This window comes from Sciurus vulgaris (genome assembly GCF_902686455.1).
Source record: "Sciurus vulgaris genome assembly, chromosome: X".
Lineage (NCBI taxonomy): Eukaryota > Metazoa > Chordata > Mammalia > Rodentia > Sciuridae > Sciurus > Sciurus vulgaris.
Window position 1 is genome coordinate 36,651,604 of NC_136471.1, and position 26,999 is coordinate 36,678,602.

The window sequence follows — 26,999 nt, forward strand, 5'->3', positions numbered from 1 at the left end:
TATACTGGTATTTATTTAAATATGCTTTGAAAAATATCTTTAAAACTTATCAAATGACAAACGTGGTTTTTAGGGGCTGCTTTTTAGGGGAAGTCTGGATAATGGCCAATAAGATAAATAGCCATTAAGCTAAGTTAAATACCACTTTTGTACAGCTACTACATGTATAGATTTTAAAAATCATACTAGAAAATATCATTGATGTTTACCTTTTCTATATCTAATGAATCCTCAGTCCCAGTTTATATTTTTTCTTGTCTCATAACTTTTTTTTTTCTGAGTATTGAACCCAGGGATGCTTTACCACTGAGTTATATCCTCAGCCCCTCTCCCCTTTTTTTATTTTAAGAGAGGATCTTACGAAGTCACCTGGGCTGACTTTAACTGGTGATCCTCCTTCCTCTGCCTCTTGTGTTGCTGGGATTATAGGTGTGCACTGCATAACCTGACTGCCCCAGTGGTTTAAGAGATTTGATGAAGTTTGCTACCTACCACCTGCTCTGTGGAACTTAAAAAATAGTTGAGTTTCTGTTTCCTCTACCTAGCAGGTGAAAGTGTTGAATTTATCATTATAGGAAGAAAATATCGTTTATTTATTTATTTATTTAGTGGTGCTAGGGATGAGAACTAGGGCCTTGCACAGACTTCAGTCAAGTACTGTACCTCTGAACTACATCTCCAGTCCCCTGATATTTTAAGAACTCTGGCTAGTATCGAGTTTTCTTGTAGTGTTCAGAATGAAAGCATTTTAGTACATAGTTTTAGATTTTTAACATTGCCATATATATTTCTGTGTGCCATTTCTACTATTATTCTGTTAGTTTTTCATCTATCCATGTGCTTTAAATTATTCTCTTTAGCTTAGGTACAACATTGACTGAATAGCTGTCTTTCACAGATTTTGTTTTTGTGATAGTTTTGTTAACTAGTGCAAAATAGCAACTAGCACTGTGCCTTGCACATAGTAGGTACTCAGTTTTACTGTTATTGATTAGTTAATTCTTTGGCAATTAAATCAAATTTAGAGCTAGGAGGAACCATTAATTTTATTAAAAATTTTATGTTGTCCCTAAATAATTTTTTTTTTTTTTTTTGCGGTGCTGGTGATTGAACCCAGGGCCTTGTGCTTCCAAGGCAAGCATTCTACCAACTGAGCTATATCCCCAGCCCCATAAATAACTTCTGTTTGCAAAAGTGATTTTCAAGATGTATGCAAAAGTGATTTTTGTCTTGTCTGGTTCTCTTCATCATCCTTTTTAGATGTTAGCACATATGAATATAAGAAGTTTTTAGATTAAATATTACTATGCAATAACATTGTAATAATATCTAATTTTTGAAGGCCTTAAAATGTTTACAATAATCTCTTGATATGTTTTTCACTGGTATGATTATCTAGTCCTAATCTTTATCCCTCAGATTGGTCTAAAAGATACAATGTGGCACACACAAGCCCTAACTAGCTTTACCAAGAGAGCCCTAAATGGCAGTTACAGGGATCCCTCTACTAAACATAGAGGTAAATGCTAATGAGAAAGTTACCTGATAGAAATCAGGTGACATTAGCTATCTTAACTACAGCTCAAGGGGAAACCTGTGCCACTAAAAAAACTAAATGCTGTGCATGTTTCCAACAAGTTGACTAATGTTTCTAAAGCCTTAAATGGCCTCCACTCACAAATCAGTGGCATGTTGGATCCTATCTTAAGCTTTAATGAGTTACTGTCTTCATGGTTTTCAGAGACCGGCTGAAATACTAACTACTTTTGTGCTAACTGTTTACAAAAGAGTAATGCTTTGCTGTCTTGTTTATTGTTGTCCTAGCATGATCCCTGCCCTATGTATGCCTTGTCCAGTCACCCGCCAACTGCCACCATGGACCTCTGGACTGCCCTGATGCTAAATACCCTTAACTGTCCATGCCCCACCTGATAGAGAACAAGGACTTCGGGTCACTTCCCCCAAACTTCGCCCTCTCAGCAGGAAGCAGCTTGGAGATGTTGTCGCCCATATGTCCATAGAAATGGAAGATAGAAATTGACAGTGGGGAAATGTAACAGTGGTCTACCTCCTCCTTTGAATATAGCCCTTGCTGCTCTGCTGCTCAGGCTTATTTTAAAATGGACATATTTTTTGGGTTTGGTTTCTTTCCTCTTCTACCTCTTCCCCTCCTTTAACCTCAGGGAAACAGGATCACCCTTCTTCCCTTCCCTAGGCCCAGGAATTATCTGTCCTTGAGCACACACCCACAATAGGACCAAAGAAATTCAGACTTTAGGGAAGGTGCCCTAAGATCTAAGAAATGCCTTTCTCCCAAATTAACAAGTGAATTACAACCCTGACTGGGTATACCTGGAATGTAGCCTTTGAATCACCTCTTTAAAGAACCCCCTCTTCCCCCTGATGGTGAGGGGCAGGAGTTCCCTGTGTTTCTCTCGCTAGCAAAGCAATACAATTTCTTTTTCCTTTTTCTCAAAAAAAAAAAAAAAAAGTCTACAATAATTTGGTCATAAAGAGCATATTTTATATTAACTCCCTAGCCAGTTCTAGAATGACTGAACTTGAACTGTATCTCAGAATTTTAGAATGCTGAATCGACTAGTTTTTTCAATAAATGATCCTGTCCTCATTTTAAAATGTTGATAATGTTCAGATCTCTTAGATGTAATAATTAAAGTTTCTTTTTTTGTTTACTGTCATAGTACTTGAACTTTGTTTTCTTGTTTTTTTTTTTTTTTTTTTTTTTTATTTTGTTTTATTTTGGTTTTTGATGCTGGTGATGGAACCCCAGGCCTTGCACATGCCAGACAAATGCTTTGCCACTGAGCTACATCCCTAGCCCCACAATACCTGAATGTGAATGAAACCGAACAAATCTAAGAGTAATCCTATCCTGCAGTGCATTTGATTAATTTATATCTTCTCTAGTTGTAGATTTTCCTTTTCATGTTATATTATTATGTTTTATATTCCAACTTTATTAAATGAAGGCTCTGAAATGCTATTTAAAATTGCAGACCAGGAATTATAACATATTTTTAGGTTTAACACAATCATTATAATTTTTGTTTGTTGTTAGCATTGATTAAAAATAACTTATCTGGAGCAAGATTACCCTTAAGTACTAGGAAATACCACCGAGGACTCCTGCTTTGTCTGTACATGTCATATTAGTTCTAGGCTAAAAGAAGCCATTTATGTACTCCAAAACTAGAGGCAATTAAAACACTGCTAATGTCGAATTCAGTGATGATTTTCTTTTCTTTTTTTGGGGGGGGGGGGTGCTGGGGGGGGTGATTTTCTTACAGCTGTTTTGCCACTTATTTAGTTCATACTATTTAAAAAAAAACTTTGGTTCTTTAAGAAAATTTACATTATTCCTTGGTAGGCGAAACTATCCCAGTAAAGTAACAAAGTGTCAATGTTTAGAATTAATAACCAAAAAGGGTCAGTGCGGGAAAGAGGTCAGCAAACAAACCATCAAATAGCTAACTCATAGGATTCCAAGTCTGAAGCCTGGTTATTTAGAAGACTGCCCCCTTTTGGTCTGATTGAGATGAGTTATAAGGAATGGCTTGCAACTCTAGTCCCAGTTAATAGGAGGCTGAGATGGGAGCCCAGAAATTGAAAGTCAGCCTGGGTCAACCTGACATCCCTGGATCCTTGTCTCCAAAAAAGAAAGAAAGAAAGATTAAACTCCTTTCCTTTGCATTATTGAATTTTTATCCGCCCTCTGAAAATGTTGTATCATTATTTCTACTTGTGTCTGAATATATGAAGTCCCACTGCATCAAAGACTGACTATATTAAAATTGCTATTTAGCAAGTCCTAATATTACCTTCACTGTAACTTGGGAAATTAAAAAATGAAACTATAGTCTCTAAAAAATCAGTGTCTTAAAAATAATGTTGCAAGATGAATAAACACTAGAGATCTGCTATATATCATTATGCCTACAGTTAACAATGCTGTATTGTACACTTAAAAATTTGTTAGGAGAGTAGACCTTATGTTAAATGTTCTTACCATAACAAAATAAAATTGAAGAAAAAGAGCATGCTTTCAGAGAATGGGGGAGAAAATGTCAAGGAAGGAACTAATAAATGATAATTTCAGAATTTATTGTGTGTGGTGCTGGGAATTGAAAATAATATTGAGAATAAAGAAAAGGAATTCTGTTGAAAAACAAAACAGTTTTGCTCTGTAAATTATTGAGCGAGTTCTCAATCTTTTCATCAGTGGCTACTACTCTTTTCTGTATGGATTTTCTTATGTGGCTTAATAAGCAGATGTTTAGCTGACTTCTTAAAATTTGGTTGACATCCTAAAGGAAGTATTAAAATATATGGGGTTTTCGCAATAAACAGCTCCAGTTGATTGATCCCATTGCATGTTTATTCCTGTTAACTTACTCCACAGTATTATTTATTTATTTATTATTGATTTATTTATTTTTGTGAGCATTGAAAGAGTAGAATTTAGTTCCAGGTGTAGGAGCACATGCATGCAATCCTGGTGAGGCAGGAGGATTGCAAGTTTGAGGCCAGCCTCAGCAATTTATCGAGGCCCTAAGCAATTTAGTGAGACTAAAAAAAAAAAAAAAAAGGAGCAGGATTTTATTCAAGTGAGAAGAAGAGACAGAGCTTCAACAGGGCCAGAGGGGACCCAATAGAGGTTGCACACTTCTTTCCTTTTAATAATTATTTTATTTGCTCTTAGGTGTGTCTTGAGGGGTTTTTTATTTTTTAATTGTGGAATGGTGTGCTTCTGAGTACTATGTGACATAGTTAACAAATAAGCAATCATGAAAACATAATTCATGTGTAATTAAGGATTTGGGGAAGAAATTTAATTTTAAGACATTTGTTTCAGAATTGGATGCACATTATTTGTTTCTTATGATTTTTGTCTAATTATGTGAACATTTGAATTTGAGCATTGTGTTAACATCTAGTTTGTTATTACTACTTAGGTAGTTCTCTCAACTCTTGAAATCTAGCCATTTTTTCTTTTCTGCTTCCTTCTTGTGAAACTAGATAGACTTTTGCTGTTCCACTAAAACTCAGGAGACATGTTGGCAAGTCATAGAAATAGGTTTTATTTGAAGCCAGCTTTGAGAAAGGTAGAGGAAATCTTTTTCTTTCTTGAATCTCTATTTTCCATGGTTTAGGAACACAGGAAGCTTTTATAAGAAGAGAGGAAGTTCAGCAATTAAAACAGTTTGGAGCTTTTCATTTCAAAGGCGCTCTGTTTCACTTGTCTTCTCCAGAAACATTTTTCTTCTCTCATCTTTTGGTTTGGTTGATATATGTGAGATGTGAATACAGATGGAGGCCATTAAATTATAGCACATCATTCAGTGATAAACTTCCAGAGCCCCAGAGCATCAGGGTGCAAGTCAAGGTATCAGAGTTGGTGGAAGCCTTCAGTAGTAACGGGCCAGGTTGATAAAGATGAACTAACTGTGTAGTCTTTTCTTAAAATAAATTCTAGAAACTGGATTAGGGAAGTGTATTAATAATCTAGAATACATATTTATATAAAATAGACGTTTGTTTTAACTTTAATTATTACAGAGTGAAACCTAAACTATCAACTTACAGAACCCTGACCTTTTGCTAGCCTGGGCTTGGGGACAGTCTCTCAGCTTCCATTGAGATGGCGAAAATAATAATCAGGAAGTTGGGGGGAAATATTTTAGGGCATTTAATTTCAAAGGGGCTGTTATAGTACCTTAAAAATTCCATATCTCTTTATCATGTGTCTCAGCCAAAAGTAAGATATGCATAGGGGGATAATAGCATGTCTAAAAGGTATCCAAACTTTGAGAAAGGGTTTAGAAAAGAAGATGCATGAAAGAATTGGGTGAACCTCATTCTTTCATAAATGGTTTGTTTATGGGCATCTGATCTTAATAACATTTATTGTTTTCTAGCAAAGATCTTCATGGACTAGATACAGTTTATTTGGGTGATTTTTTTTTTTGTATCATGTGTATGCAATATTCTCTTTAATATCTTTCAGAATTAATGTGTCGATTTACTTCTAGGATTCTTAATCATTCAACTTCTGTCATGAGAAACAAGCTGAAACAAACTGTGGAATGTGAGAAGAGGTATAAAAATATTTTGGTCTTATTTTTAATATTTTATGATGAGACTTGATTTTTCTGACAGTGATGTTTCCATATATAGGCTTTAATTGAATAAATGATATGGATATAATATAACTAGATAATTTAGAGAGGAAATGTGTCACATTATGAATTAAAAACAAAACCAGAAAGCTGATTTGATGTGCTTTTGCTTATACCTGTAGTTTATCTTGATGATAAAATCATTCATTCATTCAGTAAACATTCATATCACTGTTACTGCTAGGAATAATGTGTTTACTCATCATTGATTGTGATTATTATTTACATTTTTTTAATTGCATGAGTCCACATATATCTGGATGTATATAAGTCCACATATATGAATTCCAGAGAACCAGAAGACCTTGAAAGTTCCTATTTATTCTTTTTGGTACTTTGAAAATTTACATCAGATTCAACTCCTGAGTCAGTCCTATGGGAGTCTAAAGTTCCAAGGTTAGAAGGAAGTACAGAAGTACACACAGAATTAACACTTGTCGGATGCTTATTAGATGTGCACTGTTCTTAGTGCTTTAGTTATACTGTCTAAATAATATTATGAAGTTGGTACTTTTGGTATCCCCACTTTTCAAATGAGCATACTGAGACTCAGAAATGGTCCAAACTTGGTCAAGATCACACAGCTGATAAGTGGTAGAGACAGAATTCAAACCCAGATTTCTCTGATTTAAAAACCCCAAATCTTAACATAAGGTAACAATCACACTTTGCTTCCTCCAGATCCACACATCCAACTGGATCTCTTTTTGGAGATCTCCCACAGTCCAAACTAAGCTTTTCCCCCAAATCTTTTTCTTTTCCTTTTCCTTTATATTCTGCCCAAGTAAGTGAGCCACTATTTATAAGTCAGCAACTTTGGAATCATTGGGAACTCCTCTTATGCCCCCCACCCAGTTCAGTTAACCACAGAAAATTAGAGTTTCTTAACATTGTGTCGGTTCAGGCCCCATTATTTTGCACCTGTGTTACAGGAATGGTCTCCATGAAACCAGGGGCAAGAGAGAGGCTTTACCGCCCATCGCACTCCACAAATAACATGGGAGACAAATTGGCCAGGCAAATAGGTGTTTTCAAAATGTCTAAAAGTTTATCAAACATCAAACTTTAAAATATTTAAAAGTACTGATACCGCCAGAGCAGCACACTGAGCAAGAGGCAAGCGCAGAGTAGAAAGTAAGCTTTATTAAAGAAAAGTAAAATCAGACTTCTCCCGGGTGGAAGAAGGGGACCCAAAGGCGGAATCCATCGGATTGAGCAAATCTTGTCCTTTTTATAGGTTTTATTCTCCCGTTCTTCCCCCTTATCTCTTTCCTTCCTGCCTACGTGATTAGGCCTGGTTTTGCATAAAGTGAGAAGCAGATGGGCAGGGGGAGGGCCAAGGTGATTCAGGCAGGTAAGGGCCCAGGGGGCATTAGTTAGCAGCTCCTTGCCTGTAGTCCCTGATAAGGGCAGGTAAAGTTGGTTATCAATGGGCTCTGCAGGTCCTTGACAGTCCATTCTCCCAGGCAGTCTCCAACTTCCAGAGGCTGATGGCTTTCATGACCCCCATTTCCTCCATCAGACCCGATTCCCCAATACTACACTAGCTGCCTGTCCCCAGTTCTGGCTTCACTACTGTTAGGATTTATGATCAGTTTATAACAACAACAATAACAAGCAACCTACAATTTTTATCTCGTTATTTTTAGCTTGTTAACTTATTAGCATTTTAAATCATTCGTTATTTCTTCTGGTTCATCTTAAGACTGGAACAAAGAAATAACCAAATGAAATTAAATTTGAGTCTAACAATTCTGACAGTATGTTTTAAATAACATTTAATTATAATCCTTTTAGAACTCAGTCCAAACTCAATCTACACATTTTAATACTTAGACTCACTTGTGAATTTCCAAATCTACTGAACAATTAATATTTTAGATAAACGATGCAAGTCATATATAGACAGAAGCATTATGCATTTGTCAAAAAAAAATTGAGGTATGAAAACCCTCAGATTTCTAGCTCTGAATCAATTATTTTTATAAAAAATAAACTTATGTTACATTTTAAAGACTCAAATCTAAGCAAAGCATAGAAAAAGAATATACAGAAGTTTTAGAAAAGAGAAAGGGTGAGAGTGTAATCAAAAGAAATTGGATATTGGATGTTAGCATGCAAAAAAGGGAGAAAGAGGCTCTGAGGGAACAGGTAAACAAAAGGAAAAGAGAGCAAGAAAAGTAAAGAAATAAAAACTTAAATTTTTTAAAAAGGAGAGAAAAGAAAATCGGATGTGGTCAGCTGGAGGTCCTGGAGGCGGGATGCAGTTGGTCTGGCAGAAGTCCTGGAGGTCGGGTGTGTTTGGTGTGGTTGTGGGATCCTTGAGGCCGAGTGCAATCAGTCGGTCTGGGGTCCCGGTGATAGGGCACAGTCAGTTGTTCTGGGGGTCCTGGCAGCAGGGAGCAGTCAGTTGATGTGAGGGCCCCAGAGACCGGGAGTGATGGTCGGGCTGAGGGATCCTGGAGATGGGGCTCAGTCAGTCTGGCCAGGGGTCCTACGGGGCCTGGCTGTTGTCTCAAAATGGCAGCAGCAACGTGTAATCAAACCTGCAGGTACTGTAACAGTGAACTTCCAGGCGACAGCAGGTAGCTGGTGCTATACTGAAAGCATAGAAAAAATAGCAGTTGCTCATCCAGTACAAAGAAGTAGTTAAGCCCCTCCAGTTTTTATCATAAACTGTTGGCATTAGGCCACATAAACAAATATATTTGGTTACCATCAATTCTGTTTAGAAAAAGTCTTTATTAGTGGGCTTGTATGGCAAAACAAAGGATATTTTTATAAAAACTGATGGAACACTTATAAATGCCTCTCTTACATACTTATATAAACAGGTATCTTTATAAGTTAAAAAAAAACAAACCCAGAATTAACATTTTAAGTTTTTTCTTTGTAAAAATTCTAAAAAGTTACTGCACAAACAAAGCCATGAACTTTTTCTCCTAAATATCTAAAGACAAATAGCCCAGTTGGTTAGCAGACCAGAAAAAAAGTGTATTACCAAACTTTAAAGACACCCTTATTACCAACAAATTTAAATTAATTTATTTGCCACAGATTTACTAAAGTCATGTGGCTCCAAAGACATTTGGGATAACTTAACAAGTGTTAAAAAGGTATGCACTTGCTTATCTATAAACCAATTTGGTACTACACAAATAAACAATATATAAACATATAGGCCCACATGATAACATTTGAAAGCTTAGATTTGTCATTTCCTAGTTTTAAATACAGACTGTTGGTCTAATATTATCATAAACAGTCTGTAAATCTGGAATTTGCATTTTTCAATTGAGGCCGGGTAGAAAATTTCTATCTTAAAAGACTCAAACAAGCAAACCTTAAATAGCCAGTTTTTCTTACTAGATAGAAAAAAACAAAAAACAAAAACCTCAGATCAAGGAGAGAAAATCAAAAGTTTTTAATCAGACAAAAGGAAAATATATAATTTAATCATGTAGAATCAAAATTTACAGGGGCGGTTAGTATGAATTCAAAATAAAATGATCATAGATAAATAATTGTCCTTTTGTGTTTGGGGTTTTTTTCCCCCCAAAAACTCAGTCCTTGTCCCAATGCCAATCTAATAACGACACGGTTTTGAGAAAAAGGAAAAAGAAGTTTTATTGCTTTGCTAGCAAAAGAGAAACACTGGGAACTCCTGTCCCAGAGGCCCATCAGAGGGAACAGGGGGTTTTTTAAAAGGTGACTCAAAGGCCACATTCCACGCGTTTTCTGTTGGAGTTGTAATTCACTTGTTAATTTGGGAGATCATCAATTCTGAGATCTTCTGGTACCATCCTCAAAGTCTGGACTACTTCCTTCCTATGGTGGGTGTATGCTCAGGGACAGATTACTCTGCCTAGGATGGGGTAGAAAGGTAATCCTGTTTCCCCTGAGATTAGGAAGGGGGAAAGATTAGGGAGGAGGAGGGAGAGAGGAAGAGGAAGAAACATGTCCTTTTAAAAATGAATCACAGTGGCAGAGCAGCAAGCATTATATTCAAAGCATAAAGTGGACCTCTGTTACAATATATGATGACCAAAGCAAGAATCATGTTCAGGGAAAATGGAATTTTGTCTTATGCAGATAAATATGTTGCTGTAGCCATAAGAGTTTAAACCAATAGTCATATAAAATGGTTGCAGTAAATCAGAGTGCACTTTTAAATGTAGCCCATGCTGTGATCCTTTTTTCCAAACAAAATTCAAACAAGCTTTCCAAATGAACAATGATAGTTGCCTTCTATCAACTAGTACTATCACCGAAAGCTCGGTCTTTGTCCCTAATGCCAATTCATGCCAATTCAATAACCAGGACAAGGTTTTGAGAAAAAGGGAAAAGAAGGTTTTATTGCTTTGCTAGCAAAGGAGAAGCACAGGGAACTTTTATCCCAGAGGCAATGATTCTACTCATTGGGGAAGAGGGGAAAGGGGTGGTCATGCTTTTAAAGAAGCTATTCAAATACCCTTTCAGGTGTTCCCTGTAGGAGGATTGTGATTCACTTGTTAATTTGCGAGGTAGCCATTCCTTAGATCTTCTGCCACTCCAGTTGGAATTACTTGGTTCCTGGGGTGGGTGTGTGCTCAAATATAGACAATAGGTCTAGGATGGGGAAAAGGTAATCCTGTTCCCTGCTCCCAGGTTAGGCAGGGAGAGAGGGAGAAGAGGAAAAGGAAAACATTTCCATTTTAAAATAAACAATTGGCAGAGCAGCAAGGGCTATATTCAAAGCATAATGTGGACCACTGTTAACATGTTTTCTGCTGTGGTAACAAAATAACTAAGGATGAATAATTTCTAAAGAAAAGGTTTATTTAGGTTATAGTTTTGGAGGTTCGTTTGAGACTGGCTTTTTCTAGATTGGTGAAGGCTTCATGGTGGTTGACATCACAGTGGTGGGAGTATGTGCAGAACTGATCACATGGGAGACAGGAAGCCAGAGATTCAGGGGTCAGCCTCACTTTTTTGAAGACTAACAACTCATTCTCAAGGCTATTAACTACAGTCTCACAGAGCTACATTAATACTTTCCAAGGTCAGTTCCCCCCATGGCCCAATTGCCTCGTGCTAAGCTCCATGTACTAAAGATTGTACCGCATCAACATTGCCACAGTGAGGACCAAACTTAACCCAGGAACCTTTGGGGAACCCATTCAGACCATATTCAAACCATACCAAACCGTTTGTTTTTTTTTTTTTTCTACTTTTGTGCATGAATAATTGTACTTGAGTATGTATTTACATACACACTGCAGAGTTGTATACCCTGTTGTTTCCTCAATACTGCCACTTAGATGTATAATAAACATGTCAAACTTTACTTTTCAAAACCACACTTTAAAATTTTTTTAAAATTTGTTTTAATTAGTTATACGTGACAGTAGAATGCACTTCTGCACTTTGATATATCAAAACCACATGCTTATTCTCCCTTGTTGCATCCCCAAACCTGACCCTTCTGAAATTTTTCCCATTTCAGAATATGTCAATTCCATTCTTCTGGTTGGTCAGCTCAGAAACCTGAGTCATCCTTAATTCTTTACTTCCTCTCAAACCTTATAGCCGATCTTTTAGCAAATCTTGTTGTCTCTACTTTAAGGATATTTCCAGATTCCAATCAGATCATATCACCTCCACTTGTACCACACTAGTTCTAGCAATCTCTTAAATTATTACAACAGTCTCCTAACAGATCCTCTTAATACCCTGGCTTTCCTTGAGTGTATTTTCCACAAGACATCAGAATGATATCTTTAAAAGGTCAAATTATCTCATTCATCTTAAGAATTCTCTACTGATTTTCCATTCACTCACAATAAAAACTACCATCTATTAAGACCCCAGAAAGCTCCATATGATTTGGGTCCCACGTGTCTTCTTTTCTTCCTTACTTCTACTTTAGCTATACTGGTCTCCTTGTCTCAACACATTAAACATTCTTCCCTCTATCCAAGGCTTTTTACCTCTGACTTGAATGATCCCCCTCCCATAGCCCAGCTGTTTAATCTGTGCTCAAATGTCACCTCACCTCATCAGCAAAGTGCTTCCTGAACAACAAAAGCATGCCTCTCCCACTCCTTTGTTTCTGCTCTATTTTTTTTCCATAGAATTTAATGTAGTGTTTGTTTGCATGTTGTTTTTCATTAGCACCCACAACCCCCTGGGCACAGTACAATGTAAATTTCTTAAGATCATGAACTTTATATTTCGTGTTCAGCAGTATTCCTTCACTTCGCACAGGGTGTGACATATATAGTTGGTTCTCAATAAATGTTTCTTGGGCGAATGGGTTGAAATTACAAGCGTCAGTAACTGTGCCGTGTGCTAGGAACTACAACATTGATCAAGACAGATATGGTACCCAACCCTCATGAACTTAATGGTTGGCATGTCTTAATATATTGCTGTTTTAGGTGTGCTTGTATTTTAAAATTGAACTTTTGAATATACAAATCCATAAGTAATGGGAATGATTTTCTGTTGGTGTTATTAGGCAACGTGCAGACTTAGAGGAGTGACCTGGAAAGATTCTGGCTAGTTAGGTATTGAATGAGTGATCAGTCTCTCTGAAACACCTGGATAGCTTTGTGCTCCTAGTAATCTCAGTGGGCTACTTTCCAAGGTCTCTAGCCACTTCTAGCAATCAGCACGAGCCCTGGGTCATTACAAATAAACGGGGGAGTTGGAATAAACTCTTGAGAAGTTGGTTGGTAAGATAGCAGGGCACAGTTGAAAAAGCGTGGAGCTTGAAATCCAGGCATATGTGGCACAAATCGCACCATTAGCGCTTACTGTGAGGCTTTGGTTACACTTTTAAATCAGCCCTAGTGCCTGGCACCAAAATGCTTAGTGTTAGTTCTTCGATTCTTTCTATTTGATTTTCTTCCTGTAGAGAGGTAACTTGGCACAGTGTTAAAAGAGTCCCAGGTCTTAGAATCATGTTGTCTGAATTTGGGTTCCAGATGTTTCTTGGGGGGAAAATTATTTAGCTTCCTCTGAGCCACATTTACTCCATCTACAGTATCCACCTCATGTTTATTGTAAGGATGAAGTATGTTAACATATATAATTTGCTTAGATCAGTGATTAGCACATGGAAATTATTTCACATATTAGTTGTCCAACTATTGGTATTACTGTTATGTACTTCTTTATATTGGCTTTTCTCTTACATGTTCTCAGTTCTCTTTTTCAATTCCTATCATTCTTTTGTTCAGAAGGATATTTTGGGTATTTTTTTTTTTTCTGATATTAAGAAGCATTACGTGGCCTTAAATTTTTTTAACACACTACTGTGGAAGAAAATAATAACTTGATTCTCTGGCATTTTCTTTTTAGACGTACCTGGGTGAGCATACCTCACCCCCATTCCCACTCACAGAAAAGCCTCACATACCTTCTCTTAAAAAGTGAGATCATATTAAATATGTTGTTTAGTAACCAACATTAGTAACCCACATTTTTCATTTGATATGATGTAATGATTTTTATATATCCATTAGAACTAAATATGTTTTGTGATGAACTTTATTCCGTACACTTTGTTATTTCCTTTACTTAAATGCTCAGGCATATTGCCGGGAGTGGTGCTGCACACCTGTAATCTCAGCGATTCAGGAGGCTGAGGCAGGAGGGTCTCGAGTTCAAAATCAGCCCCAGAAATTCAGCTAGGCCTAAGCAACTCAGGGAGACCCTGTCTCTAAAATAAAATATTATAAAGAGCTGGGGATATGGTTTGGTGGTTAAGCATCCCTGGGTTCAATTCTTGGTACCAAAAAAAAAAAAAAAAGCTCAGGCATATTATTGTTGAGTTAATAATGAATTGGCTCTTAAAACTTTTGGTATGCTATATCTCAGAAATTTTTTCTCTGCATTCCCACAAGTAATACATAGCTATCTTTACTTCCATACTTAACAATGTAACATGTTATCAATCTCTAATCTTTGCCAAACTAATAAGAACAAATTGGAATGTTCCATTTTCTAATTCATTAATTAAATTAGTGATGTTGAACATTATTCCAAGAATTTATTGTTCATTTATAATATTGCTTCTTTTGTGATTTGCCTCATTGTATCTCTTGTAGTCAGAAGAAGTACAAATTGAATGGTTAAAATGTATTTTAAGTTTTTTATAATGACCCAGAATATGGTCTGTAAGTCTATCATGGTAAAAGTTCTGTTGAAACATGAATATGTTGGAGTAATGTATGAATATCAACTATGTTAAGTTGGTTAGCAGTATTTTTTAAATCTTATATACCTTACCTATTTTCTGTTTCCTCATTCTGTCACTTAGTAAGAGGAAGTTACTGAAATCTCTAACATTAATTGTAAATTTGTCTTTATCCCAATCCTATCATTTATCTTTCATATATTCTGAAACTCTGTTATGAGATACATAAATGTGGAGGATTACAATGTCCTCTTAGTGAATTTACACCTTGGTCATTATTTCAAAATTACTTTTCTTTATATTCCTGGTGTATTCTTTGCTCTGAAGTCTACTTTTTGATATTAGTATCATCCAGTTTTCTTTTGATTTAGAGTTAGCATGCTATTTTTTTTTTTTTTTTTTTTTGCGGTGCCGAGGATTGAACCCAGGGCCTCGTGCTTGCAAGGCAAGCCCTCTGCCAACTGAGCTATCTCCCCAGCCTGTGAAATATTTTTTCATCCTATTATTTTTAACCTTTTATGTCTTCATAGAGAAGATGAGTTACTTATAATTAACATAATAGTATCTTCCTTTTTCTTAATCAAATCTAACAATCTACCTTTTATATGCAGTATTTAAATCATTTATGGTTTATATAATTGTTTATATTTTTGGTTTTAAATCTACCACCTCTCTTTCTTTTCTGTACTATCCTATGTATTCAGGATTTTTTCCCCTCTCTTTCTGTCATCTTTTGAATTGCATTTTAAAAATCCCTGCTCGTTGCTGGACTTGGTGGTGCATGCCTGTAATCCTGCGGCTTGGGAGGCTGAGGCAGGAAGATCAGGAGTTCAAAGCCAGCCTCAGCAAAAGCAAGGTGCTAAGCAACCCAGTGAGACCCTGACTAAATAAAATGCAAAACATAGGGCTGGGGATGTGGCTCAGTGGTTGAGTGCCCCAGAAAAGAAAAACGATTCCTTCTTATAGAATTACCATTGTCAAAATGGCCATATTACCAAAAGCATTATACAGATTTAATGCAATTCCTATTAAAATCCAACTTTCTTTATAGAATTAGAAAAAGCAATCATGAAATTCATTTGGAAAACTAAGAGACCCAGAATAGCCAAAGCAATCCTTATCAAGAAAGGCAAAGCAGGAGGCATCACAATACCAGATCTTAAATTATACTTCAGAGCAATAGTAACAAAAATGGCATGGTATTGGCACCAAAACAGACATATAGACCAATGGCACAGAATAGAACACACCGACAAACCCACATAAATACAGTTATCTCATATTAGGCAAAGGAGCCAAAAACATACATTGGAGAAAAGATAGCCTGTTCAACAAATGGTGCTAGGAAAACTGGAAATCCATATGTAGCAAAATGAAATTAAAGCCCTATCTCTCACCCTGCACAAAACTCAACTCAAAGTGGATCATAGACTTAGACACTAGAACAAAGACCCTGTGCCTACTAGAAGAAAGAGTAGGCCAAATTGCCATCAAGTCAGCTTAAGAACTGACTTCCTTAACAAGACTCCTAAAGAGCCAGAAGTAAAATTACAAATCAATAAATGGGATGAATTCAAACTAAAAAGCTTCTTCATAGCAAAGGAAACAATCATGATGTGAAGAGAGAGTCTACAGAATGGGAGAAAATCTTGCCACATGCACCTCAGATAGAATATTAATCTCCAAGATATATAAAGAACTCAGAAAACTTAACACTAAAACAAACAAACAAACAAAAAACCCAAAACAAAACAAAAAACAAAACAAAAAAAAATAATTCCCAAATAACCCAATCAATAAATGAGCTAAGGAACTGAACAGACACTTCATAGAAGAAATACAATCCATCAACAAATATATGTAAAAATGTTCAACATCTCTAGCAATTAGAGAAATGCAATCAAAACTACACTGAGATTTTATCTCACTTCAGTCAGAATGGCAATTATCAAGAATACGAGCAATAATAAATGTTGGTGAGGATGTAGGGAAAAGTATATTCCTCAAAAAACTTAGAATGGAACCACCATTTGACCCAGCAATCCCACTCCTCAGCATATACCCAAAGGACTTAAAATCAGCATACTATGTTGACACGCACACATCAATGTTTATAGTAACTCAATTCACAAGAGCTAAACTATGGAACCAACCTAGGTGCCTTCAACAGATGAATGAATAATGAATGAATAATGAACGTGGTATATATACACAATGAAATATTACTCAACCTTAAAGAAGAATGAAATGATGGCATTTCCCAGTAATTAGATGGAGGTAGAGAATATCTTGCTAAGTGAAATAAGCCAATCTCAAATTAAAGGGCTGAATGTCTTCTCTGATATGTTGATGCTAATTCACAATAAGCAGGGGGCCTATGGAAAAATAGAGGTACTTTGAATTAGACAGAAGGGAGTGAAGGGAGGGGAGGGGGTATTGGGGTAGGGAGGATAGTAGAGTGAAACATACTATTACACTATGTGCATTTATCATTACATGACCATTGTACATCAAGTACAACCAGAAGAATGAGAAGTTGTACTCCATTTATATATGATGCTTCAAAATGCATTGTCATGTATAACTAGTTAGAACAATAAAAAAATAGTTTCAGTGGGGCTGGTGGGGATGGGAAGGATGGTAGATTGAGACAGATATTATTACCCTATATACATGTATGAAAAGAATTTTAAAAAAATTATTGTCAAAAAAAGTTCATGAAAAAAGTTTAATAAAATAAAAATAATAAAGAACAAAAAAGCATAACAGTCTAAAATTGAATGCCATTTTTCAAACCACTAGGAATATATGTATCTTATAATTTACTCAAGGTCCAAGTGACCTCAGTAATAAAATATTTAGGAATAAAAAAATGCATGCTCATTTCCATTGTGGACTTCAGTCAACACTTTTTGGTTATGTTGTATTAGTGGTTGTTTTCAAATATTTGTATTTTTGTGCTATAGATTTGAACCCAGGGCCTTGCTCATGCTATGCTCTACCACTGAGTTACATCCCCAGCTCCTAGGGTTTAAAGTACATTTAACTTATCACAGTCTATCTTCAAGTGCTATTATACCTTTTTATATATAAAAACCTCATAAGAATATATTTATTCATATTTCTTCTTTCCTGGCATATTGTTATTGCCATACATTTTACTTCTATATGTTATATACCCAACAGCATGCTACTATTTTTACATTGTTGATTCTTTCCTTCCTTCCTTCCTTCCTTCCTTTCTTCCTTCTTCTTTTCCTTTGAGGGGCTGGGGATTAAACCCAGGGCCTTGTGCTTGCTAGGTAAGTGCTCTATCACTGAGCTCTACCCGCAGCCCCAATTATTTCTTGAAGAGATCTAAATAATAAGAATAATGCCTTTTATGTGTGTATTCCCTTAGTTACCATCTCCAGTACCCTTTATTCCTTTGTGCAGATCCACATTTTCATGTATATCCTTTTCCTTCTACCTGAAATAGTACTGTAACATTACTTCTACTTCTTATCTACTAGTGTTGAATGCTTTTAGTTTTCACATCTCTGAAAACATCACCATTTTACTCCCCCCTCCACCCCAGTACTGAGGACTGAACCCAGAGGAACTCTACCACTGAGTTACATATTCAGCTCTTTTTATTTGTTCTGACACAGGGTCTCACTAAGTTGTTGAGACTGGCCTGGAACTTGCTATCCTCCTGCCTCAGCCTCCTGAGTCATTGGGATTGCACACATGCATTGCTGTACCCACTGTCACCCTCATTTTTGAAAGAGATATTTGCTCATGCAAAATTCTGAATTTTCAGGTTTTTTTTTTCTTTCAGTATCTTAAAGAGGTTTCTCCACCATCCTCTGGAGTCATTGTTTCTCATGAGCAGTCTGCTGCCATTCTTACCTTTGTTTTAGTGAACCCAGTGGGTCCTCCTTTCATCTGGCTGCTTTTAACATTTTTCTCTTTATCATTTGCTTTAAGCAATTTGATTACAGTGCATTTTGATGTAGTTTTTAATGTTTTTTTATTGGCTTGGCGTTCATTGAACCTTTTGAATTTTTGAGCTTATTGTTTTCATGAGGAAAATTGTGGCCCTTATTTCTTCAAATATGTTTAGTCACTTGACCTCTTCTATTATGAAACTCCAATTACGTTTATTATTAGTTCACCTGAAGTTTTTCACAGATCACTGATGTTCTATTTTTTCTCCTTGAATATTTATCTTTCTGGCTTTGGCTACTTCTGTTATGTCTTTATGTTTACTAATCATTTCTTACAAAATACCTAATTTATAGTTAATCACACCTAGTTTAAGTTTTAATTTCAGATGTTGAACTTTTCAATCTCTTGAACTTTTATCATGTCTGTACTTATCATTTTCAGTCTTTTCCTTTAGCTTCCTGAATATTAATAGATTAAATTTTTTTTTTTGTCAAGGTGCATACAGGGTTTATTTCACATTAATGTATTAACTGGATTTTTTTGAAAATAAATAGGGAATTCTCTTTAAATAACCATTTTTCCTCACTTTGTGGTCAATCCAGGAACAAATGAGAGCAAATCTCTGTGCATCCAGAGCACATGATGCTTAAAAGGGAGGAGCAGGCTGAGGGGCCAGCAGCAGGCTATGATCAGCATGCAGGGTTGGGGGCCCTCATTCCCAGCCCACCCTGCAGTCCCCGAATGGCATAATGGGATGGACATGTGCTCTACAGCTCCATTTGAGAACCCCCTTATAGTGGGAAGACACACTAGAGGGCAACAAATTCCAGAAGCACTAGTAAAGGAACAGAGGGCTTTCTTGCCTAGTTGCAATCAACTTCCCCTAAAGCCACCAAACCCTGGAGGCTTGTAGTAGTAAAGCTCCTGAAGTCAGAAGTAGCAACACAATGACCAAGGAAAGGGAAGACAGGGTGGGTGTGATTTGGCCAGGTCTGACTGAATGGAATGTGGGCTGACAGTCAGGGACAGTGGCCTTCCAGGGTCAAGCACAGACCAGTGGAAGGAATGTGAGTTGGACCTGGCAGGGCCTGTTGACCCACTGGGAAGACACATGGCTGGTCTGATGGAGCTCACAAGACTGAGTGCAGAATGATCAGACTACAGTAGAGGAGGTGGCGAGAGAGTTCCTTTGTGGGAAGGAGTGACTAGAGCAAAAGAGGAATAACCCATGCTTCCACGGACTCCTCACCAGAAGCCAAAGGCCCTGCCTTCCCACAACCCTAGTTCCTGGTAATTTTTTATAATCGGACTTGGGGAAGGACAAGGCCCATGAGGGTGGGGACAGGGAGATGGGCAGGGCCTACTGGGTCTTATCATCTTCCAGAAGGTACTAGGGAGGTGGTAGAGGCTAGCTTGTAGGCATGTAGACATTATGTGGGTTGTAATAGGCACTGGCAGCTACTTCTGTGACCTTACCCTTGGCTGCAGGAGTGGAAGGGACATCAGGGCTGTTGATCATAGGTTCCCTGGGTCCAGGATAAGGTGGAAGCAGAAACTGCACTTACCCCATGGTCCCATCCTTCATGGGATGTCCTGGATAGAACTCAGGTGGGGGTGGTATATAGGGGTAGATGGGAGGGCAGGGGTATATTCCATTGGCAACTGGTAGGGGGAAACACAGGCCCCCTTGGAATTAAGGATACCAATAGACTCCATTGAGGGCTTCATCTCTGGAGGCTTGAGATGCCATCTGGAGCAGCCACTGACCAAACTTGATGGTGCCCCTTCAAGTTGGATGAAGCAGAGCCTTCTCAGCCACCTCCAGCTTCAGCCTTCACTATTCCTTTGACATAGGTTGCACCACACACAGGCTACTTGATCTCACAGTCCTTCATGAGATAAAATGGTATCATAAAGGACTGCATGGCATCCTCCCCCTTGGACAGAAAGTTGACCCAGTAAGGGGAAAGGTAGATGGTACCTTTCTTAGTCCCTTTGAAGGCCTCTGGCACATTCTTCATGTCATTGAGTTTAAGTTTCACATGCTCATAGGACATTAGGATGCTCTCAATGTTGTTGATGATCACTCTGCTGCCCTCCCACTAGATTAAAGCTTTTATTGAATGCCAGACATCATGAACTTTGCCTTAAGTGTCCATATTGTAGTATTACCATAAATATTATTGACTTTTTTTCTGGGATGTGGTAATTACTTAGAAACAGTTTGATATTTTGGGGATCTGGCTTTATGATTTATTATATGGGACCAGTGCAGCATTTAGTCTAGGACTAAATTTGCCCCTGTACTCCCATTAAAGCAAGACCTTTCTTAATATTCCACCTGATCCCTTATGAATTAGAAGGTTTTCCAGTCTGGTTGTTGGCAACTGGTAGTACTCCTGGTCCTCTGTGAATCTGGGAATTATTCTGTCTAATCTTCTGGTGTGATTTCATTCTTTTGACTAAGGTAGTTTCCTCACACACATCACTGATCAGGACTCGGCTAAAAATGTGAAGGAAGCCTTTATAGGTCTGTTCTTTCTCTCTTCATTGTCTTTTGCTTTGTTACTCTGTTCTGTGAACTCTGGGTTTTCTCTGTGGCTAATAGTTCTTTGTCCTAAATTCAGGAAGTGTATGGGTTCTGCCTTCACCTTCCTTTCCCCTGACTTGGCTGTGGCCACACAAACTCTCTCCATGTAGCAACTTTAACCAACCTTGGTGTTCATTTTGTTTATTTCCCGTCTCTTAGGGGATAATGTCTCTTTTTTTTAACCTGCTATTCCTTGTCTCTCAGAAAGCATAATTTTATATATTTTGTCCATTCTTTTAGTTTTTGGTCACTTTTATTATATCTCGGCCAGAAGCAAAGTCGTTTACTGTTTTTTTGTGTGTGTTCTGGGAATCGAACCTAGGGCCTTGTTTGTGCTAGGCAAGTACTCTACCACTGATCTACACGTGCAGTCTGGCAGTCTAAATTTTGTATTTTTATATACTTCTATTTTTCAATGTTTGGTTTTTATGGTTTCTACCATAGGCTCTTTTCATACCAACGTTTGAAAAATTACTGCCCTTTTTATTGAGAGGGAGTCTTGCTGTGTTGCCCAGGCTGGCCTCAAACTTCCAGGTTCAAGCAGTCCTCCTACCTCAGCCTCTCAAGTAGCTTGGACAACAGATGAGCACCAGTATGTCCAACTACTGCCCATATTTTTCAAGTACTTTTGTGATTTCATGTTTATTAGTATTTAACTCTTTTAATTCATTAAGTGTGATTTTGGATATGAGGTAAGGAATTTAGCCCCCCCCCTTCCTCCCTTCTTCCTTTTCTCATGTACTCCTCCTTTCTCCTCTTCCTTTCTTTCTGCATGTTTTCAAGTGGTCAACCAGTTGTTTCTGTACTATTTATTACATAATCCATCATTTCTACAATGATTTAAAATATGATTTTTATCATAATTTATTAAATTTGTAGTCCTGTACTCATTCCATTGAAAAACTGTAGATTCTGGAACCAGTACTAGTTTACTACTGTAATTTCCATTTTTAATTCTTTTTTCTTTTTCTTTGCAATGTATGGGATCAAATCCAGGGCCTGGCACGTGGTGAACAAGTACTCTACCACTGAGCTAACCCCTAGCTCCATTATTACTATAATTTTATATAATACATTTTATTATGTAGTGGGGACACCCCTTTTATTATATAACTTTTTTCTTTTCTTTTTTTTGGTGGCGGGGTGTTGGGGATTGAACTCAGGGGCACTCAACCACTGAGCCACACCCCCAGCCCTATTTTGTATTTTATTTAGAGACAGGGCCTCACTGAGTTGCTTAGCACCTCATCACTACTGAGGCTGGTCTTGAACTCACCATCTTGCTGCCTCAGCCTCTCCAGCCGCTGGGATTACAGGCGTGCACCACTGTGCCCAGCAACTTTTCTCTTCCTGATAATTGATTCTTTTCTTTTCTTAATCATTGAATTAACTTTGAAATCATTTTGTCAGTTTTCTAAAATAAATAAAAAATACTTCTTGGGTTTTTAAAAAAATCATTACAGTTTATTTCAGTTATTAGTTAGTTTGACAAAGAAGTTTACCTATAATGCTTAGTCTTTCCATCCAAAAATGTTAAAATTATTCAAGACTCTTACTAGACATTTATAATTTTATCATGTAGGTCTTGGTGCATGTGTAGTTAAGATTCTTACTAGGTATTTTATATTTTTCCTTTATGAATGGAATATAAAAGAAAGCTATTAACTTTTGTATGTTTTTCCTTAATTGGTAACCTTACTTTTTGTAATACTAGATTGTTTTCTCTTGAAATCTTGTGTTCTATAAATTTGAAAATTTGATTCTTCCTAATTTTTATATTTTGTTTATATTTTTCCAATGGAATTCCATGTGCAAATTTGCCATCTAACAACAACTTTCACAATCTACCTCATTCTAACAACAACAAAAACTAGATGAAAAAAAATTTCCTCTATATATAGCCTCTATATATATCTTTCCTATATATATATAGAGATATATATAGAGAGAAGAGATTGAAACTCATAATCAGAAATTCAGTAGGCAAAAAAGTTACTCCTATTTTGATTTAATAAATGTCCTATCTGTCCTTCGATTGATTACCTCTAGATATTTGGTCTCTTTGTTAGTCATCTCTTGTTGCTGTGACCAAAATACCAGACAAAAACAAATTAGAACAGGAAACATTTATTTTGGGCTCATGTTTTTAGAGATTCAGTTCATGATCAACCAGCTCCACCGCTCTGGTGCTTAATTTAGACAGAATATTGTGGCAGAAGAAAGCTTCTTAGCTCATGGCATCAGGGAAACAGAGAAAGTCAGACAGGCAGGGACCAGGTATAGATATAGTCCCCAAGGCCAAACCCCCAGTGATCTGTTTCCTCCAGCCATACCCTACAGTTGCCATCCAGTCATCCATTCAGCTATCAATGGATCATCAAGTGGATCAATCCACTGATGAGCCTTAATCATTGCCTAAAAGCCCTATGAACCTGTTGCTCTGGATCATGTTTTCAAAACGTTGACTTTTGGGGGGGACATCTCAGATCCAAACCATAACAACCTCTAAAAAGTCCTTAGAGTAGTCCTATGCGTAAAATAAGTCCATTTTGGTATTTCCTAAGGAGCAATTGTTATTAGGGACAATATGTTTTTGTCATCTTTAAGTTTTATGTTATTAGTTCAAAGCATAAACATGGATAAAGCCTTGACATTCTAAAAAGACAACTTTATAATGTTCATAACAAATATTTTTCTAAATATTTTAAGACATACTAAAGCATCTTTAATTTTTTTTTAGTGTTTCAGAAGATGAAGTTAATTCACCATTATCACCCCTTACATGGCAGGTAAGAGAAAATTTAATTTCAAATATATGTACATATGTATTATTTTGTTCTCATTTGTTTAGTTAAAAGAAATTGTCTCATTATAGCCCTTGGAAAATCAGAAGGATCAAATAGATGAACAACAGTGGCCAGAAACTCAACCTATAATCTGGCAAAGTGAAGAAAGAAGGCGAAGCAAACAGATTAGAAAAGAATATTTCAAGGTACTTTATTAAAATTTAAGTTTACTTTGTATTTATTAGTTTTGATCTTGTAATTTTTAAGTTATTAAGGTATAATTCTCTAGTTAAATGTAGTAAATGTGTTTATCTTAATTTCCCACATGTAGGTGATATAGATGTATGATCTAATTATAGCCATAAAATATCAGTAGTTCAAAGTAATTAAGAGTGTGTGGATCAGTATGAATTATAATTTTCCAAATATTTTATAAGAAAGATGAATATTTGCTACTCTACTAAGTGTAGAAATTTATAGTACATTTTGAAAGAATTGTTCAAGCCAGGTGCAGTGGTGCACGCTTGTAATCCCAGCAGCTCAGGAGGCTAAGGCAGAAGGATCACAAGTTCAAAGCTAGCCTCAGCACCTTATTGAGGCCCTCAGCAACTTAGTGAGATCCCATTTCAAAATAGGGGAAAAAAAAAGGACTGGGGATGTGGCTCAGTGGCTAAGTACCTCTGGGTTCAATCTCTGGTACCAGAAAAATAAATAAATAAGCAAATAAGTAAATAAATAAAATAATTATTCAGGAAAGGACTTAAATTGGATTTGTTTCAATAAATAGTTGACATATTTACAATTAATATTTAACTTTCTATATAAATAAATGCTATCTGTGTGGTCTTAAACATGTCTGAGAACAGTTTCATTCATTTTCTTTTCTTGTTATCTTAGTTTTCTTAAGAGGGTCTTTTATCTTAGCAAAAGTAAAACCCCAGAGTATCTGAATTATCCCACAGTTCTAGGTAGTTGAGTTTTAATGAAATTTTATTGTGGATACCTTTGTAAATATTGTATTGTTATCTATTTGTTTTTAAAGTTTGCTATATTTGCAGAGGTCAGTCATCCAAATTTGTCATAACTTTCATACTAAGCAAAATTTATTTTTGACATCCACTTGAATGAGCAACACAAATATGATCCTGCTTCATGAACAGCAAATTTTACTCTCTTTGCACTTTTTCTATTTCCCAAAGCATAATTCAAGTCTAATGATAGTTTTATTTGAATGCATAGTACTTAGCTACACCATAGGGAATTCCTAGTGTATATCACTATTACATAGGATTTATTTTGTAGTTTTCTATTTGGTAGAAATAGGTCTCTCAATGCACATTGATCTGTTTCCATATGTGGGAGTCTAACACATATTTGGAAGTACTATCATATGACTAAAACAAAAGTATTATATGTCTTAGCAAATCTGTGACAAGTTCAAGCTTTCAATAAATAATTACTACTGAGTTCTTTTAATGAGTCTTGTGTGAATTAGCTAGTATGAGAGATAATGAAGAAATTTAAAAAATGAGAGAAAAGGGAAGAACATTCTAAACAGAACCCTGGTCAGGAATAGTGAAAATTTATTTATCCCTAACCCTTTACAGATCTGCACTTATATTTACATTCTGGCATCTATCCATCTACGCTGAGGATTGAACCCAGGGCCTCATATATGCCAAACAAGTGCTCTACCACTGAGCCACATCCCAAGCCCCTGGCATTTGTTTTAAAGCTCCCATTTTTAATTTAAAACCTTGAACCAAAGCACTGAATAAAATTCGTTTATACATAAAACTTGAATGAATGATGATGTGGGAGAAATTTAGTATTTCTAAGTAATGAAAGAGATTTGATATTTATTTGATCTTCTTTATCCTAGTATAGTAAAGTCATACCAATTCTGACTTTTCATCAAAACACTTACATAGCAATTACTGAGTGCTAGGCACTGTTCTAAGTGCTTTACAAATATCAACTAATTTAATTTTCCAAACAACCCTGCGAGGTAAGCACAATTATTATCATTTCTATTTTACACATGGGGAAAATAAGACACAGGGAGGCTAAGTAGTATGCCTCAGATCACTTAGCTTGAACTTAGAGCCTATGTTATGCTGCTTCTTTATCTACTTTACAGTAACTCAAGTGTTCTTCTCAATGAAATCTTAATACAGGCCTCAGTGTTCCTTTAACAGATAATTCTTTGGTTTAATAGCATCACTTATTGATAATTATTTTATTTTTATGGCTTACACATTTCTTCTACAATATTGGTTATGTTATGAAGTTGCTAGACCAAATAGGATAATATTTGAAGTTCCCGTTACATAACCATCATTCATTATATGTGTATTTCCTTCTTTTTTGGGCATTCAACCACTGAGCCACATCCCCAGCCCTGTTTTGTATTTTATTTAGAGACAGGGTCTCACTGAGTTGCTCAGTGCCTCGCCATTGCTGAGGCTGGCTTTGAACTCGTGATCTTCCTGCCTCAGCCTCCTGAGCTGCCGGGATTACAGGCGTGGGCCGGTTATATGTTTATTTTTTTCTTACTTGATAAAGTAGTTTCAAAGGTAAGGTTCAGTTACTGTAAAATGTTTTAAAGAGATATGTAGTTCTCCTGAGTTGTCAGAAGATGTCAGTGTTAGAACATTGCAAAAATGGAGTATGTTAATTTTTTTCTATGATGTCAAGAAAATATAAAATTGAATTGGGCTATTGGTATAGCTCAGTGGTAGAGCATGAAAACATGGGCTCAATCTCCAGCATCAGAAAAAAAGAAAATATATGAGATACTGAGATACTACTTTCTAAGTCAGAGCTATAATTATTGCCAGTATTTTCATGATTAAAACATTATCCATCAGTTTCTATGAAGTATCTTTCAGAGTCAAAAAGGAAATTTATCTTAAATCATCTATCCCTAAGAATCAAAAAGGTTATTTTTAAGGTGTATAATTGAACTTAATCTAGATCTATGGATTATTAAACAATAAAATACAGTATTCTAAAGGTTTATATCAAATTATCATGGGGGGTAATAACTCCTTTAGCTTTGCTGTGTTATGAAACATACAGAGCTTTTGTGCAACTTTATCCTAACGTGTTTAAGTAACTGAGCCACAGGATTTGTATCTGTCCAGTGATAAATTATTCATGATGCTGTTACTCATTATATTTTTTTACAGTGTGTATGTATATACAAGTGTGCATGTTTGTGTGTGTGCATGCATGTGTGTATGAAGTTCAGCTCTCCATTTTTTTCTTAGTTGCCAAGACTAATTTAGAGTAGTGTGTTTTTCAGGTAAGCC

The 26,999-nt window shown here is 36.4% G+C and overlaps 1 protein-coding gene and 1 pseudogene across 8 annotated transcripts in view; one reads left to right on the plus strand and one right to left on the minus strand.

Annotated features, from left to right (window-relative positions):
- LRCH2 (leucine rich repeats and calponin homology domain containing 2) overlaps nucleotides 1-26,999 on the plus strand; it is a 126,747-nt gene that overhangs the window by 72,130 nt on the left and 27,618 nt on the right. For 5 of the 7 annotated variants that reach the window (XM_079124470.1, XM_079124468.1, XM_079124467.1 and 2 more), the window contains 3 exons: nucleotides 6,051-6,116; nucleotides 23,640-23,688; nucleotides 23,775-23,891. In XM_079124470.1, coding sequence (XP_078980596.1) covers nucleotides 6,051-6,116; nucleotides 23,640-23,688; nucleotides 23,775-23,891 — 232 coding nt within the window. The remainder of the gene's footprint in view (nucleotides 1-6,050; nucleotides 6,117-23,639; nucleotides 23,689-23,774; nucleotides 23,892-26,999) is intronic. The other 2 variants (XM_079124472.1, XM_079124471.1) reach the window with 1 other exon arrangement.
- On the minus strand, nucleotides 18,973-21,634 carry LOC306651269 (WW domain-binding protein 2-like; annotated as a pseudogene). Its single transcript has one exon. The product of its transcript is annotated as a WW domain-binding protein 2-like (transcript).